The sequence below is a fragment of the Daktulosphaira vitifoliae genome, unplaced genomic scaffold (genome assembly GCF_025091365.1).
Source record: "Daktulosphaira vitifoliae isolate Bord-2020 unplaced genomic scaffold, ASM2509136v1 Scaffold_2, whole genome shotgun sequence".
Lineage (NCBI taxonomy): Eukaryota > Metazoa > Arthropoda > Insecta > Hemiptera > Phylloxeridae > Daktulosphaira > Daktulosphaira vitifoliae.
Genome location: NW_026099573.1, coordinates 27,186,994 through 27,206,483, shown reverse-complemented (window position 1 = coordinate 27,206,483; position 19,490 = coordinate 27,186,994). Strand labels below are relative to the sequence as shown.

General features: G+C 29.6%; 1 protein-coding gene across 1 annotated transcript in view; it reads right to left on the bottom strand.

The window, feature by feature from the left end:
• The window catches only part of LOC126897799 (uncharacterized), a 36,875-nt gene extending 17,851 nt beyond the window's left edge, over positions 1 to 19,024 (bottom strand). The window contains exons 1-5 of the mRNA XM_050671672.1: positions 18,931 to 19,024; positions 18,697 to 18,754; positions 18,465 to 18,482; positions 17,692 to 17,724; positions 11,394 to 11,423 (exon numbers count right to left, since the gene is read on the bottom strand). Of these exons, the coding sequence (XP_050527629.1) occupies positions 11,394 to 11,423; positions 17,692 to 17,724; positions 18,465 to 18,482; positions 18,697 to 18,754; positions 18,931 to 18,933 (142 nt within the window). The 5' untranslated portion in view covers positions 18,934 to 19,024. The remainder of the gene's footprint in view (positions 1 to 11,393; positions 11,424 to 17,691; positions 17,725 to 18,464; positions 18,483 to 18,696; positions 18,755 to 18,930) is intronic.
• Between the last annotated feature and the right edge of the window lie 466 nt (positions 19,025 to 19,490).

Sequence of the window (19,490 nt, the reverse complement as noted above, 5' to 3'; positions counted from 1 at the left end):
TGCTATTTTTGTGTTAAAATTCTGGGTTTTGTATTTTATTTTATTTTAAAATACCTGACAAGGGGATACAGATTTTCATAAATATTATATAAATAAAAAATTAATATAGCAATAATAGTTAAACTTATTTAAATATGTTTGTTTCTTTTAAGTCGAGAAAAATAACTTTGAAATTTGATTTAGCTTAAATAGCCTATTTTTTCACTCGCCGGTAGCGACGTACGGTTGCCGAGTTGGTAGAATTTATGTTTTACACGCTTGGGGTACGAGGTTCCAACCCGCGTATGACTATGAATTTTTTGCATTTTTTCTTAATTCTTTTTAAGTTAGTTAAAGAATTTTTAACTCATTTAGATTCAATAACTTCAATAAAGAACAATGATCCCATCACTTTAGTCGCCCCTTGCAAGAAGAAATTTCTTATTCGTATTAAAATTATTTTACTATATTTTAAGTTTTAGCTTCGATGCAAAGCCGAGAAGATGTTTTTTTGTGAATATCATTTATTTTCTCTGCTCTAACTTGACCTACTTTTTTCAACGATACGTCCAATGACTACAATTCGTATCTAGTTGAAGATATTACTCTCAAAAATTGAAAAAAAAATTCTAATTTATCAATTAAACAGTTAGTTATTACATCGTCTCCATAAAGACAATTAAAATCATTAATTTCTAATGTTTTCAAAATATTTATTAACGAATGAAGTTTGATATGATAGGTTTCAACTACAAAATTAAATCATTTTACTTTGTAATTTAATAATTTTTTTACTCTATTTGTGTGTGCTACTACTAGACTATAATATTACAATTTTTTTTTGTAACATGTTGCTATATAAATCATTTCTAAAAAAAATGATTGTTTTTTCTCCTGAATTAACAATTGATTTTTACAAATATAATCAAATTTTATAATACACTCAATTGAGTAAATCTTTTTAACAACTTTGTTTTGATTGGTACATTTAGTTAAAGTAAATCATTAAAATTAATTAAGTTCTCAATATTTCAATTATAGAATCTTTTCAACAAACAACAAAAGTTCCTAGGAAATTATTACTATTACTTCTATTTAAGTTATCTATTACCATAAAAATGCAAAAAAATATTGAGCTTTTCTGATAAATTTACAATAAATAGTAATTATAAAACTTTCTGACTGCATATTGATCTTAACGATACAATTTTTTTAATTGTCATAAAATTTTCTATTTAATTATGTCAATGTCAAACTTACCAATTGAGCTAAAAGTTATGGTAAAATAAATTTTTTTTTTTTATTATAAACATTTACAACAATCAACTTTAAACGATTAACAAAATAGGTTAAATATGTCATTTTCCTTATTTTTAACTTATTAATAATCAAATTAATATTAAATATTATATCAAATCAGTATTAATTTAAAACAATTTTTTTTGTTCTTAATTATTTTTTTTTATATGTAAAAACTATTTTTTAATAATATTAAAACTTAGAAGTTATAGAAAAAGTCTAATTGCACATTTTAAAACATCGCGAAAAGTTGATTTAGAATAGTATATTTTTGTTTCTGATGGAAGTTCCTTGTAGTCCAGTGTATAAAACTTATAACTTTGTTAATTGTTATAACTTTATCAAAAATGACCAAATCAGTATATTTTTTTTTATTTAGATGCATGTCTTTATCTATCATTTGGTTTTTTTTATAAATCTAACCCTTTACCTGCCCACAAGAGGGATTCAAAATATTAACTTTTTTTTTTTTAGTTAAAGTAAATCATTAAAATTAATTCAGTTCTGGATATTTCAATAGTAGAATCTTTTTAAATATCAAAAATTACTTAGAAATGATTACTATGATTTCTATTTAAGTGTTCTATTACGATAAAAATGCAAAAAATAATGAGTTTTTCTGATAAATTTACAATAAATAATAATTATAAAACTTTCTGACTGCATATTAATCTTAAAAATAACATTGTTTTAATTCTCATAAAATTTTCTATTTAATGATTCATTCTAGTCAACGAAGGAGTAATTTTGCAGAATAGCAGAAAAAATTCCCAACAAACTTTTTTTTTTTTTGTTTTAATTAGGCAATTGGTGGATTATTCCAAAAGCAACATCAACTCTTATTTCTTTAATTATATCATGATTAGTAGTTCTTTGATTTTAAAATATAATATATGAATATATACTAATTATAATTATTAAATTTAGTATGAAATTGATATTTAATATTGTAATTTAAACGGAGAAATTATAAAAATAATAAAGAAGTTATATTTTGCTTTACTTTTACGTGTATAAAAATTTAAAGGGCTTGATACAATAATTTTCAATAAAAACTGTTTGTTACTATAAAAAAATGCACTGGACTACAAGGAACTTTCATCAGAAGCAAAAATATACTTTTCTAAATCAAATTTTCGCGTTGTTTTCAAATCTGCAAGTAGACTATTTCTATCACTTCTAATTTTTTATATTATTACTAATTATATATATAAAATAATAATTAAAAGAAAAAAAAATTTGTTTTCAAATTATTACTGATTTGATTTTTAATATGTTAAAAATAATCAGTCCAAATTTTCAATTTTAACCTATTTTTTTGGTTCTTTAAAGTTGATGAAAAATTTTTGATAAAGATTTATGAAAGTTTATAGTAAAATAAATTGAATATATTACCATAACTTTTAGCTCAATTACAAGTTTAAAATTGACATCTAGGCCTGTCAACAAAGGAAAAATTGCGGAAAAAATTTTGTTTTTTTAAAAGTTGAATTAAAATATGTATAATGACATACTAATAGTCCTCAAGATTGGAATTGAGCTTTTTTTTTAAATCCTCGCAAAAGTTCAAAAATATGAGCTTTCTTAATTTTCTCAAAAAAAAATATTTAACTTACAAAAAAAAGTTTCGCACAAAAGTTGTTTAAAAGACAATTATAAATAAAAATATAATCTTATATTTTTTCATTTAAACAAATATTTTTCGAGTTACATTACATTTAATATGAGTAATAAAATTTATATTCCATTTTTTTCATTTTACGGTTACTTTTTATCATGTTATACTTACATTAGACACAATGTTATAAATGCATATGTGTGTATGTGTGAGTTTATTTATTTATTGTATCATTAAAGTGTAGTGTATATTGAGATACAACCGATAGAGTAGGTAATTGATTTGACGCTATATTATTTAAACCCAACTAAACGCTAAATTGTACATTCCGAAATAACAATCATATTATGTCAATTGCCACCGGAATATCTGGTAATATTTTTCTTTTTCTTTGCCTTAATCCCAACTACTTGGGGTCGGGCACCCTTATCCTAAGATTCCACTTGACACGATCTCCCACATCTTCTACGCTCACATCAGCTGTCCTCAAATCGCATTCAATAGCATCCCTCCATCTCTTTTTTGGTCTTCCTCTATCTCTTCTTCCTTCAACATTCATTTCTATAACTGTTCTTACAGCTTTCGATTCTTCTTTCCTCATACCATGACTAAACAATCTAAGTCTATTTTCTGTCATCTTATCCACGATTGACGCAACACCTATACTTCCTCTTATATGCTCGTTCCTTATCCTATCTTCTCTAGTCACTCCACTCATCCAACTAAGCATTCTCATCTCTGCTACACTTATTCTCTGCTCTACTTTCTTATCAACCGCCCAACACTATGAACCATACATCATAGCTGGCCACACAATTTCATACTAAATTTAAAAACTATAATTAGTATTTATTCATATATTATATTTTAAAATCAAAGAACTGCTAATCAGGATATAATTAAAGAAATAAGAGTTGATGTTCCTTTTGGAATAATCCACCAATTTCTCTAAATGATACATTTACTGAACATCTGTATAAGTTTTAATAGTACTTATACTTATACATATATATTCTAATTACTATTAAAACTTATACAGATGTTCAGTAAATAAGGAAACGAATTTCTATTGTACTCATTGTTTGTAACAATTTAACTGTTTCCTAACTTACTGAACACTCTGTATATTAATACACGTTATTCTCATTAAGAGATATATAGAGTATTTATTCCGATTACAAAGGATGATTCCCCGTATCGTCATTTTTCGTCACTACCTCCACGTTGCGCTCCTGCTGCTTTCCTTGGATATGGTAGCCATTTCTCAGACTCCATCTCCGGAATCGAACCTTGATTCCCCTTTACCCGTTACAACACAGATATTAATAGTAACTACTATCATAACATGAAACTAAAAAGTAATATAGTTTAAAAAAAAACGGTAGCACAGTGGGGTCGAGGCACAGTGTGGACGAGGCATAGATGGGACAAGTATAGATGATATCTGACAGTGATTAAAATCACTATCATAAGAAACGCTTCGATGCAAATCTGTAGATAGTGTTTCCTTTAGAGAAATTGGTGAAATATTTTAAAAGCAACATGAACTCTTATTTCTTTAATTATATCCTGATTAGNCCAAAGGAACATCAACTCTTATTTCTTTAATTATATCCTGATTAGCGGATTGGAACCTCGTACCCCTAGCGTGTAAAACATGAATTTTACCAACTCGACAACCGTACGTTGCTTCCATCGCTTGAAAAATTGGCTATTTAAGCTAGTTCAAATTTCAAAGTTATTTTTCTCGACTTAAAAGAAACAAACATATTTAAATAAGTTTAACTATCTATACTATATCAATTTTAATTTATATAATATTTATGAAAATCTGTACTCCCCTTGTCAGGTATTTTAAAATAAAATAAAATACAAAACCCAGAATTTTAACACAAAAATAGCNCAGAAGTATTTAATGTTATCGGAAATTTATAATTTATTTCCGGTTTCCAGATGTTATTCAATACGTCATTAATTTCATGTTGTGAAAGTATTTTATTACAAAATAAACCGATATCATAATTACTATAAGTTAAGGATAAAGACGAATTTGAAGAATCTTGGTTAATTTTCTTTGTACTACATTCATCAATGGGAGAACTAGTCTTTTAGATGTTTCGTTTTTTTCTAACGTATTAGTATGAATAACATGAGAAGTTTCAGAAGGTTAAAAAAAAAAGTATTGAATTGACGCTTGTTTTTTCGATGCCATTTTTATTCAAATAGAAATAACTTAATTCTAAGTATTCACTTTTAATTTTCCGTAATAATTTTGTTTATTTGTAGAAATAGAGTGTAGCAATGTCAACTGCTGACGGTCAAATGAGATAAATTTTTTTACATTATAAATTATCATAATATGAAATAATATAGATATAGTCACTAGTGTTATAATCATCAACGGTAAAATACGTAAAAAAACAAATTCGTTATCGCAACATTATCGATAGATAGAAATAACCATTGCTGCCGAGTGCCTAAGATTTTATTTCGATAAAAATATATTATTACTTATTTTGTAAAAATAAAATATCCTTAGTACAAAAGCTACATTGTATATCTTTACAAAATCTATATAAATAAGCTTCTGGGAGGGGTCCAGACCCCTCGATCTCCCCCCCTCCCCCGTAAATCCACCACTATAATAAGTACAAATTAGATTACATTACACTAACTCATATTTGAACAATTGATAAACTAGAATCGTAGAACTTCCATTTTATTTTCAATCAAAGTATTGTTTATCATATAATTTGATAAGAAAATAAAATAAATATAGTTTCAAAAAACTAAAAAACATGCTTTTAAAGCACATCGAACTAAAAAGTTCAAAATAATTTTTAAAATAAGCTTAAAACAATAATGAACGAAAAATAGTAATATTATTGTGATAAAAGCGTGGGTGCTTTGTGCCATATTTTTTGTATATTGAGCGCCTGACGCTTTTATCACAATAATATTACTATTTTTGTTCATTATTGTTTTAAGCTTATTTTAAAAATTATTTTGAACTTTTTAGTTCGATGTGCTTTAAAAGCATGTTTTTTAGTTTTTTTAAACTATATTTATTTTATTTTCTTATCAAATTATATGATAAACAATACTTTGATTGAAAATAAAATGGAAGTTCTACGATTCTAGTTTATCAATTGTTCAAATATGAGTTAGTGTAATGTAATCTAATTTGTACTTATTATAGTGGTGGATTTACGGGGGAGGGGGGGAGATCGAGGGGTCTGGACCCCTCCCAGAAGCTTATTTATATAGATTTTGTAAAGATATACAATGTAGCTTTTGTACTAAGGATATTTTATTTTTACAAAATAAGTAATAATATATTTTTATCGAAATAAAATCTTAGGCACTCGGCAGCAATGGTTATTTCTATCTATCGATAATGTTGCGATAACGAATTTGTTTTTTTACGTATTTTACCGTTGATGATTATAACACTAGTGACTATATCTATATTATTTCATATTATGATAATTTATAATGTAAAAAAATTTATCTCATTTGACCGTCAGCAGTTGACATTGCTACACTCTATTTCTACAAATAAACAAAATTATTACGGAAAATTAAAAGTGAATACTTAGAATTAAGTTATTTCTATTTGAATAAAAATGGCATCGAAAAAACAAGCGTCAATTCAATACTTTTTTTTTTAACCTTCTGAAACTTCTCATGTTATTCATACTAATACGTTAGAAAAAAACGAAACATCTAAAAGACTAGTTCTCCCATTGATGAATGTAGTACAAAGAAAATTAACCAAGATTCTTCAAATTCGTCTTTATCCTTAACTTATAGTAATTATGATATCGGTTTATTTTGTAATAAAATACTTTCACAACATGAAATTAATGACGTATTGAATAACATCTGGAAACCGGAAATAAATTATAAATTTCCGATAACATTAAATACTTCTGGAAAATAAAAAAATGTAAAAACCTTAAATTTCAATACTCATGGTTAATACGATTTCTTTGGTTGTCGTATTCAGCGATACAAGATGGTGCATTTTGGAAATTTTGTATAGCGTTTTCAAAATCTCATGGTGGTCTGAACTCTAAAGTACTAGATAGTCTTGTGTTAAAAAAATTTAATAATTGGAAACATTCTATCGAAACATTTACCAAACACTCATCCCTAGAATACCACAAAAAATGTATTCTTGATGCTAATCATTTTTCAAATATTTTAAAAAACCCAAGTTCGTCTATTGAACAACAATTAGATACTGGAAGGGCCAAATAAATTGCAGATAACAGAAACAAAATTAAACCAATAATTGATGCTATAATTTTATGTGGACGTCAGAACATTTCTTTACGGGGTCATCGCGATGATGGTCGTCTAGTAATTGATAACTTAGAAAATAACGAAGGAAATTTTCGAGAAATTCCCGTTTTCGTGCTTAAGGAGATTCTAACATAAAGATGTTTTTAGAAAGTGAAAGAACTATTAAGTATACAAGCAAGACAAGTCAAAATGCTATTATAGAATCTTGTAATTCAGTATTACTCGAAAAAATCGTATCACGTGTAAATGATGCTAAATGTTTCTTCATACTAGCTGATGAAACAGTCGATATTTCGGGCGTGGAACAAATTTCTATCTGTGTCAGATTTGTTAATTTAAATAAATTTGTAATTTGTGAAGAGTTCTTACAATTTGTACCGACTCACGATACAACTGGAAAAGCTTTGGCAAACTTAATAATAGAAAGTCTCAAACAATATGATGTAGAACTTAAATTCCTGCGCAGACAATGATATGACGGTGTTCAATCTCACATAAGACAAATTTATCCGTCTGCGATTTATGTTCATTGTTCTGGACATATTTTAAACCTTGTTATTTCCAAGTCATGTAGTGTGCGACCAATTACGGATTGCTTAAGTCTTATAAACGAAATTCGAGATTTTTTCATTTACCCTAAACGAAAAAATGTTTTATCACAAAAAATTTTAGATTCTCCACATGACACAACAAAAAAAACACTAAAGCGTAGTTGCGCAATATGGTGGATTGAACGATATCACTCGGTGCATGATTTTTTAGAACTTTTTAAATTTATTATAGAGTCTTTCGGTGAAATATCAAAGTGGAATGATAATGATACAAATGGAAAAGCACAACGCTTACAAAAATCAATGTTAGATGGAGAATTTGTTATTGCATTATTTATATTATCTAAAGGTTTTGGATTTGGTTTACCATTATCAAAACATTTGCAAAAAGTTGATATTGATTTAAAAATAGCGATTAGATTAGCTGATGAAACTTTAGAAGAAATTAAAAGTTTCAGAAATAACGCTGAAAAAACATTTCAACAAATATAAACAGCTGCGCTTGATTTAGCTGGAAAATTTCAAGTAGAAATAACAATGCCTAGAGTTATAGGAAGACAAGTGCATAGAATTAATATTCAAACAAAATCTACAGAAGAATACTACCGTACATCTATATTTATTCCGTACATGGATTCTTATATAACTGAACTTGAACAAAGATTTGCCAATCATAAGATTAAGTTTAATATTTTTCAGTCATTGTTCGATTCAGAAGAAAATGAAGACAAATTTATTCAATTGGCCGACGACTACAAAGATGATCTGGAGTTCATTAATCATTCGATATTATCTATTGAATACAACTTATGACAAAGAAGATTAAAAAACATGGAAAAAACCGAAAATTCTCTACAAGCTATGATAGTTTACTACAAAGAAATGTATCCAAGTGTCTTTAAACTTCTTCAGATCCTAGTTACTCTACCAGTCTCTACTGCATCAAATGAGCGCACTTTCTCTAATCTGAAGCGAATCAAAACATATTTAAGAAATACTATGACCGAGGTAAAAATAATAGATTCATTAAATTAAAAAAAAATTAAATAAATAAATAAATTTTACGTAGAATAAATTTAAAAGTATTTTAATTTTAATTTCAGGCTAGGCTAAACGGCTAAGCTATAATGTCAATCCATAGAGATGAAAATTATTTAACTATTGAAGAAGTTTTAGCCGAACTCAATAAAAAAAAAAGAAGGCTTGATTTTTTTTATAATATATGTATTATTTATAATTGAAAATAAAAATGAAAATACAGTTTACATATGTTTTTATTTAAATAAATTTAATACTTTTTTACTATTTATATTATTTTTCAGGACCCCCTCCCAGATGAATGTTAAAAATCCGCCACTGCTTATTATCAAATCTTCTATTGAATTGATGCATCCAAGATTTGTGTTAATACTAAATTTGTAATTTCCTATATAATCGATCAAAATGTGTAGTTTTTTATATTACACTGTATGTAAAAAATGTATTTAATGTAACTTTCAATATGTTAATATTTTAACATTAAAAATTTATAAACATAACTCATTACAATAATAATTAAACAGACAGACTCCTTTGATTTGCATACAAATATAAAATAAATATATTATATAATAATGTATAGATATTTTTTTCGTTTTTGGATGACGTTAAAAAAACCCTCTAACATTATTCATGACTTGGCCATCCTTTTAAATATCTTATTATATAATAGAATAAAGAAAAAAACGCTTTTCTGGAAAAATTACTTAGCGTGCTCAGATTTAAAATTTCTTTTTTCAACGATAGTACTCGGTCACCAGACTCCGGGAAAATTATTGGCGAAGGTCGGAAAATTTTTGCCAGCGAGCGTTTTAAAATTTCGACAGATTTTGAGAAAAACGCTCGCTGACGCCAGCGTTTACGACTTAAGGTTTGAAATTTTCACCAGACCCGCCCAATAAAATTCTTGAGATATGATAAAAAAATCAATACAATTTTCATCGTTTTACGAGCTTTTTTTTCTTTAAGTCTACGCACATGGTTTTAATATGCGCATTGACTCATTTCTGCTCATACGTTTATTCTGAATCTTAATTATATGGTGTAATATGTATTTTTATAAGGACACTATTTTGAATTTGCACATAGCATTATATTTTATATATATTTTTTATTGAGGAATATTGTATGTTATATATAAATTTCAAGACGGTTATAAATATATAAGTTTGTACTTTCATTATCAGAACAGTACATTATTAATAATCTTTTTTTTCTCATATATGATGTATGAGTCTATGAGTTTATTGTTTAAATTGGAATTCATCTATGAAAACTATGATATCCAAAGTTAAATCGCAGTTATCAATATTTTTATCATAATTAAATTTTATACATAGTCCCACGTATAATAACCTGCTGAATTTTTTTGTAATTATTATAATTAGTATATTAATAATTTTTGTGTATACCAGGGGTGTATTTAAGGGATATATGGGCCCCCCTTGAACCAGCGCTATCAATATTTTTTTAGGCAACTTCTAATAAATAAGGATCTAATGTCCATTTTTTTCATTATTACTTTGATTTTTAGCAAAAAAATTTCTATAGCATGTTTAACAATTTAAAATATAATAAATACCCTCCTAAAATAATTTTTGAATAGGCCTAAAGGGACTACCTCATTAACAAACGTCAACCTTATACCCAATACATTTTACTATATTTTCTTTATGAATTTTCCTGATTTTAATAATACAATTTTAATATATTTTTGTTACACTGATTCTGATGTAATATTTTTTTTGCAAAATACTTATCGTGCCCGGCGTACCCGGGTACCCCTACCAATATTATTTATAACTATTACTTATCAGGAATTAAAGGAACTCCTAATCAAAAATAACATTAAAAAAAGTTGCTATTTTAAATCCCCCCCAATGAGCAGGTTAAGTGTTATATTTTCAAAAAAAATGATATCAAATGAAAGGGAACTATCTAAGGTTTTAGTATAAAAAAAAATTATGTTGATTTGTTTATTTTTGAAAAAGTTATGGAAGTTTTAAGAAAAAAAATTCAAAAAATGACAAAATTTAACGATTTCTAAATTTGTAATTTTTTTGGATATTTCCCCCATTTGCAGGGAACGAGGGAAAATTTTTCAATTTTTAACGGTAAAGTCTTCAATTAGATACGATTTGTGATCTTTTGACGTATTGTTGAAAAAAATCGGTCCAGTGAGAGCTGAGAAGAAGTGGCAACAGACATAAAAAAAAAAAAAAACACATCATGGTAAAATTAATACCTTCTCAGCTTCGCATCGAAGCTAAAATTATAATTTATTTAATAAATTAAATTTACTGTCAATTTTCTTTTTAAGAAAAAATTGTATTATTGGATCATGTACCCAGAATCAATTTTGAGAAGATATATGAGTCATTTAATAATTATATTAACCATAGAACATTTAATTAAATTAATTTGGTTCCTAACTAATAATGATGAATAAAACAATAATAATATATTTAATTTTTATATGACATAGTTTTAGTTTTTTTATAACGTTTAAAAAAAGTCAGTTTAAAATATTTTACATGACGTGGCCATCATTGTAAATATGATAGTTTATTTTTTAGCGTTGTTTAAATAGTGACACATACCATCATCACTTTCACTGTCGCCTGGCATTCCTGTATAATAACAATATTAATTACTATATGATAGATGTCCAAATTAGCATGAAACTGATTTTTTTTTTTTCAAAGTAGCAATATTTATAAAATACAAGTCAAAATAATTGCAATATAGTTTTTTAAATAATAGGAACTTTTTTACATGTAAAACTAAATCATAAATAAGATAGCATCGCTAAATATGAAATATACTCGTGAGAAGAAAATATTATTTATAACTATTACTTATCAGGAATTAAAGGAACTCCTAATCAAAAATAACAATAAAAATTATAATTTATTTAATAAATTAAATTTTCTGTCAATTTTCTTTTTAAGAAAAAATTGTATTATTGGATCATGTACCCAGAATCAATTTTGAGAAGATATATGAGTTATTTAATAATTATATTAACCATAGAACATTTAATTAAATTAATTTGGTTCCTAACTAATAATGATGAATAAAACAATAATACAGTTCGTGTTCTACCGCCGACAGTACAACACGTGTGCTCTAAGATAACGTTTTTATAGCTTCCGATAGCACATACCTACTCCACGGCTGGTGTCCACAGGTATTATGATTATTTAACAATTTAATCGCTTTACACAACGCGCACCAATATTCATAGTCGACATGAATAGATCTCCCTCGGGCGGTTCGCCCAAAACCAACTCATCTCTACCAACCAAACTTCTCACCTCTAACANACAACCAAACTTCTCACCTCCAACAATTCAAATAAAAAAAATACAACACCTATAATAAAAAATATCAATACATCATCTACAAAATCATATCAACCGAACAAACTCAACTCTAAATCAGCCATGACATTGCACGACAAAAGTTTGCGATTGTCAAACTCGTCTATCAACCATTCCCCACCCGACTCGCCGTCTAAGTATAAACACCAGACCACGTATGTCCGTTCCACCGATAACACATCAGTTTCAGCCGATATCGCAAGTCAATTAACACACAATAACGATTCTCAATCTTCAACTGTACACTCGATTAATCCCACGTCTATTCACACAAATACCGGCATGAACTTCGCTACGGTGACTGCAACGGAAAACACTCCGAGCAGAGAACAAGCGATAGTTTTTAATTCTATTGATGGAATACCTCAAATTGAGTACATATTAGCCATTGGTAAAATAGTTAAACCTATAAACATCATTTTCATTTCGCGTATCTCAAACCAACGTTTCTGTATATTTTTATCCAGTAAACAAGTCCTTGACAACCTAATGCAACAAACACAAACTATAAAAATCAATGACCAATTAATTCAAATACGCAGACTGGTTAACCCGACCAAACGCGTAGTTATATCCAACGTATGTCCGTCAATCCCCAACCGGGCAATATTGGACGCATTAAAACTTATAAATATAAATCCTACAACACAGATTAATCACCTAAAAGCCGGTATCAATATGGAAGGCTACGAACACATCATGAGCTTTCGCAGACAAGTATATATTAACCATGAAGATATACCCAAACTGCCCAGCTCTATGCTAATCTCCCAAAATGATAACCAATTTAGAATATTCTTTTCGGACGACACATTAACCTGTTTTTTATGCAAAGCGGTTGGGCACACATCCAATAACTGCAAAAAAAATTCCGAAAAAAACTCCACTATTGAACCTATAATCAACACTAATTTTACTAATGATATCTACAACACCAAAAAAACACAGCCAATACCTACAGAAGATGATTCATATTCCTTAACCTCCAACTCTCATCTCGATGGAAATCAGGTACAGACAATCACGGATTGGTCCTTAGAAACCACTCCCGAGGCACCTCCTTTATCCGATAACTATGATGAACTCCCCTCAAAGTTAACACAAAAGGATACTTACAAAAGACCAATCTCCGATGCATCGTCCCTAAAACCTCCAGATTCTCCAAATGATCATATACCCGCAAACACCATGGTAAAAAAAGAAAAAATAATTAAGAAAGCCAAAATTCGTTCCAGATCAAATTCAGTTAACAGCGTAGACAACACAACTACGGATGAAAATAAAAAACCGATAGAAAAATTCTTTACAGAAAGTGAAAATCTACCTATGTCTTACCTCCAATTTATATATATACTTGACAACTTTACAAATAAATCCCTTAACATCCATTCACTCACCGAAGAGGCAAATATAGACATCACATCTTTAATGGACATAATAGATCACATTCGGCCTCTGGTTAACGACCGTTCATTAAAAAGCCGTTTAACCAAACTTTCAAATCTTCTCTTCCAAGCCCAACTAGTTTCATCAAACTAAGCACACACCACGATACAAACTTATTAGCATGCCTTATATATACACAAATTAAAAACAAAAATAAAAGTGATGAGCGTAAATATCATACAGTGGAACATAAATGGACTTGTTAAAAAAATCAACGATATTAAAATACTAAACCAAATCCACAATCCAACCATTATATGTCTTCAAGAGACAAACTTAAATGACAACTACACACCTCACACAAAGAATTTCAACACATACATCTCTAACAGAACACACTGCAGTCGAGCAAGCGGAGGAGTCGCTATATTAACTAAATCAGAATTTCCCAGTGCACAAATCCCAATCCAAACTTCATTAGAAGTGGTAGCCGTAACCATACAACTAGAGACCAAAATTACAATATGCAATATATACATACCGAATCAAAAAAAATTTGAAGCCTCCGACATAGAACACATAATCCAACAACTTCCAACCCCTTTCTATATATTGGGGGACTTTAACAGCCACAGCCCATACTGGGGGTCTGACAAAATCGATGATAGAGGTAAACAAATCGAAAAAATCCTCGAAATCGACAACATCATCCTATTAAACAATGGCGAACCCACACGACTAAACCCAGCCAACGGAACCTTTTCAACGATAGACCTCTCATTATGCAGCGCGTCATTAGCCCAACGAACCATATGGTCAACTCTACCCGAAATATACGACAGCGATCACATACCTATCAAAATAGAATTACTATCAAGCAAAATGCTACCCAAAACATCACATCATAGATGGAAATTAAAAAATGCCAACTGGGAACTTTTCACACAATTGACAGATTTATATATAACCACCAATCCTCCTCCCATAACCGGTCCAATCGTATCCGATGTGAAACACATAACACGCTCCATTATAAACGCGGCCAACGTTTCAATAGGAAAAACCAACTTTTCACCCATCAATAACAAAGTCCCCTGGTGGAATTCTGAAATCAAATTATCAATCAAAAACAAAAACGACGCGCTAAAAATATTCCAAAAATCCGGCAAGATTGAAGACCACATAAAACTCAAACAACTCCGAGCAAAAACCAAATTCTTAGTAAAAAACAGCAAAAAAAAGTCCTGGAAAGAATTTACTTCAACCATAGGACCCAAAAGTGACCCCAGCACGGTTTGGAGCAAAGTAAGATCTCTACGAGGATACATCAGAGAAAAACAACTCCATATCGTAAAAGACAACAACCTACACACAAACCCTATCGAAGTAGCCAACCTAATAGGAAACCACTTCTACCTAAACAGTTCGGACAATAATTTTGACGACTCATTCATAAATAAAAACATCTCAAATAGACAACAACATCTCCAATCAAACATCGACCCAACACATCAAGACCAACAATACCTCAACACACCAATTAGCGAAACTGAATTCAACTTGGCACTATCTAAATGTTCAAGCCTCTCTCCCGGACCCGACGAAATTCCATACAGCTTTATACACAATCTACCAACTTCAGCAACACAATTCTTACTTAACCTATACAACAAAATATGGGAAAACGGTCAAATCCCCAAAGAATGGAAACACGCTATTGTCATACCTATCTTAAAACCTGGAAAGGACAAATTCTCGACTGAAGGTTACAGACCTATATCGTTATTAAACACAATGTGTAAAATTTTAGAAAAGATTATAGATATACGACTTAGATGGTTTCTCGAAAAAACAAATCACTTTTCTCCTCATCAAAATGGTTTTCGCAAACATAGAAGCACATATAATAGTTTACACGACATACACGAGGACATCTCAAAAACACTCGAAGCCAAACAAGTACTAGGTCTAGTAGCTCTTGACATAGCAAAAGCATATGACACCACATGGCGCCCACGAATAATAGAAAAATTACACAAAATACTCTGTCATGGGAACATGCTTAATTTCATTATCCACTTCTTGTCAGCCAGAACTTTCCAAGTCAAAACCGCCGGTCACCTCTCATCAACCTTTAACCAAGAAAATGGCGTCCCCCAAGGCTCCACCATTTCTGTCACCCTCTTCCTCTTAGCCATCAACGACGTATGCGAATCCATCAAATTTCCTGTAAACTACACTCTCTTTGCTGATGATCTAACCATATGGTGCCGAGGGAGAAATACAAACAGTGTACAACCAATAATACAAGACGCACTATATTCACTAGAAAAATGGTCGGCTTCTTCTGGTTTCCGCTTCTCTGCTACAAAATCTCAGAGTATCACCTTTACCCGCTTCAAAAAATATCAGAAACTACAACTAATGATCAACAATCTACAAATCGCAACCTGTAAGACCATAAAGATTTTAGGCGTCAAATTCGACTGTAAAAATACCTGGAACACACACCTAAAAGAATTACGTAAAGCGTCCTCTACAAGAATTAACACCCTCAAAGCACTTGCACATACCTCATGGGGAGCTAATTCAATATCTCTCAAACAAATATATAAATCCCTCTTACTATCTAAGCTCGAATATGGTTCCTTTCTCTTCATAAATGCCAAACCATCTCAGCTCAAAACCATTGAAACAATACACAATTCCGGATTAAGACTAGTCTCTGGAGCATTCAGATCCAGCCCCATCTACAGTCTATACAACATCACCAATACCCCTCCAATACATTTAATAAGAAAAAAAAATTCATTACTCTTCTATATAAGGCGAATACAAAATAACCTCAAGATACACCGAAACAATAAAAATGAACTCCAAAATATATCAATCGGCTTACCCGGGGTCGTTAAGCACGAAAATCTCACAATCCCACCATGGATTTTAAATATAAATGTAAACCTCTCACTGTCAGTTTTACCCAAAAGCAAAACTATACCCAAAATATACAAAAGTGAACTACAATCATTACTTGAAGACTACAAAGAGCACACAATGTTCTTCACTGACGGGTCCAAAACGGAAGAAGGAGTAGGAGCTTCGGTGATATACAACGAAAATAAAATAATGATTAAAATCCCCGACTCATGCTCAACTTTTACCGCTGAAGCTATCGCAATCTCTCACTCTCTCGATATCATCAAGCAAAAGAAAATAACTAAATCCATCATACTCAGTGACTCCCTAAGCACACTAACCAACATTCAAAACTATCATCAACCTAACGACATTATCAGAAAGATCCAAAATCAAGTATCGTCACTAGAAATTAACTCGCAGTCCATAACTATGATCTGGATCCCAAGCCACGTCGGAATTCATGGAAACGAACTAGCAGACACATACGCTAAACAAGCCATTACCTCGTTCGATGCACAGCAAATTAATATCCATACCCTGAGTGACAGTAAAAAAATAATAAACAACACTCTAACAAATCAATGGCAACACATGTGGCAAACAAGGCATACTAAACTCAACGAGATAACGCCCTCAATATCCCCATGGCCAACTACATATCTCCCCAGAAGACATGAAGTAATCCTAAACCGATTACGCATCGGCCACACCTGGTTGACCCATAAACACCTTATGTCAAAAACCGATCCCGAACAATGCCACACCTGTGGAGAAGCACTTACCATCAAACATATCATTTGCAACTGCCGGAAATACAAAAACACCAAAGACAGTCTGGAAATAGCTGACAATCTCCAGCAAGCACTAGGTCCCGAACCAGAAAACGTGAATAAAATTTTAAAATTTTTAAAACTAACCAACATATACAATCTAATTTAAACTAATGTAACTCAATTTAACCTCAATGTGACAATCCCTCCACAATATTGTAAGCCAATAATCTTTGTTGTTGTGGCTCAAATAAATAAAAAAAAAAAAAAAAANAAAAAAAAAAAAAAAAAAACAATAATAATATATTTAATTTTTATATGACATAGTTTTAGTTTTTTTATAACGTTTAAAAAAATCAGTTTAAAATATTTTACATGACGTGGCCATCATTGTAAATATGATAGTTTATTTTTTAGCATTGTTAATATAATGAACATACCATTAATATTGCTGCTGAACCATTCAGAAATTCCTATGTAATAACAACATTAATTAATATAAAATGAATGGCCAAATTAGTGCGAGACAGAATTTTTTTTAGAAATAGCAATATTTATAGATTACGAGTCACAATAATAGCACTATAGACTTTTAATATCAAGAACTTTTATACATATAAATATAAATCATAAGTAAAAAATAATTTTGAAATGCTAAGTATACTTATGATAAGAAAATTTTATTTATATTGACACGGTCCCGCGTCGCTTCGTGGTACACGATGCCCCGCGATTCCTGCGACCTTTATCAGCCGTCGCCCTTCTATTAATATTTGACTCACCAACACCGCGTGCCATACGCCACGGTGTAAAGTCCAACAAGTGCCACGCGGCCTACGACGACCCGCCGCAAGCGATATGTGGTGTCTTTTTCCCGTTGTCAAAGTAACAACGTCAATATGTACGCCACCGGCTCCGGACGTGCTGCTGCACGACCGAACTCGACGAACCGATTCGCATCCGCACACCGTCGCCATCAACGCTGCTAACTTTTTGACGCTGATGATCAAGCCGGACACCGCTTTGCTGACGCCAGCGAAAGTGCCACGATACTATGCGAAGATTATTATTAATTGTGTGTCGTCTTTTCGGTTTGTTTGTTTGTTTTTTTTTTTAATAACCCGTTGTTGCTCATTATTAAACGGTCTCTACCCTCAAAACCAGTGTCTACTACATTATTGCGACGTAAGTCGTGTCAATATCTATTACTTACCAGGAAGTGAAGAAACTCCTAATAAAAAATAACAATAATAATTTTTAATAAACTAAATTTACTGTTGATGTTTTTTAAAAATAAATTATATTATTGAATCATGTATCAAATAGCAAATTTTGAAAAGATATGTGGGTCATTTGAAAATTACATTAAATATAAAACTTTTATTTAATTAATTTAGTTATAAAATTAATTATGATGAATATAAAAATAATATGTTTTCTATTACCTGCTGATTGTATTAAGAAATACACCAATGTTATTAATATTAATGAAATAGATGTTTTCTGAAAAAATAATTAAAAACTTTTTAATTATAGAAGAAAAGGATTTCAGGTTTAGCAGTTTTTTAAAACATTGTTGGCGATTTTCTTAAGTAAAATTTATAAAAACTTTTATTACACTGACATTCAAATTGTAACTATGTCTGAGATAAAAGTATGCTTTTTACGAACATACTTACCATTTTTTATCAAAAATATTTTTATTTAAGTAAGTTTAAAATTTAATCAGTTATTATAGATTATTTTAGCAGGTAATTCAAAAAAAAATTTTAATTAATAAAATTTTAATTTTAAAGATTAAGCACAGAATTGATTGTCTAAAAACCAAATGGGCAATGTTTTAAATAAAAATGTCAGATACTATTTACGCATATATCAATAACTTTATTTTTAGATTTAAACTTTGCGTGTTGGTCTTAAAACTGATGTTATTTACATATATTTTTTATTTTATTTTATTCTATTTACTTAAAAAAATAATAACGTGTATATTGTCAAATATGAAATTATAACTATATATATGGATTTATTATAAATCACTCGATTACTCTCAAAATAAATAGAATATTAAAAAAAAAAAGTTACTTTTTTTAGTTACATATATTTCTTGATTTATTAGCTATTAAATACTTTTTAGGATCATCCTTTATAACATATAGGAATGTCAAGTTTACTATTTTTGATGGTAACATACATATTTGATTAACTTATAAAATAGAAAATTGCCTCTTTATGAAAA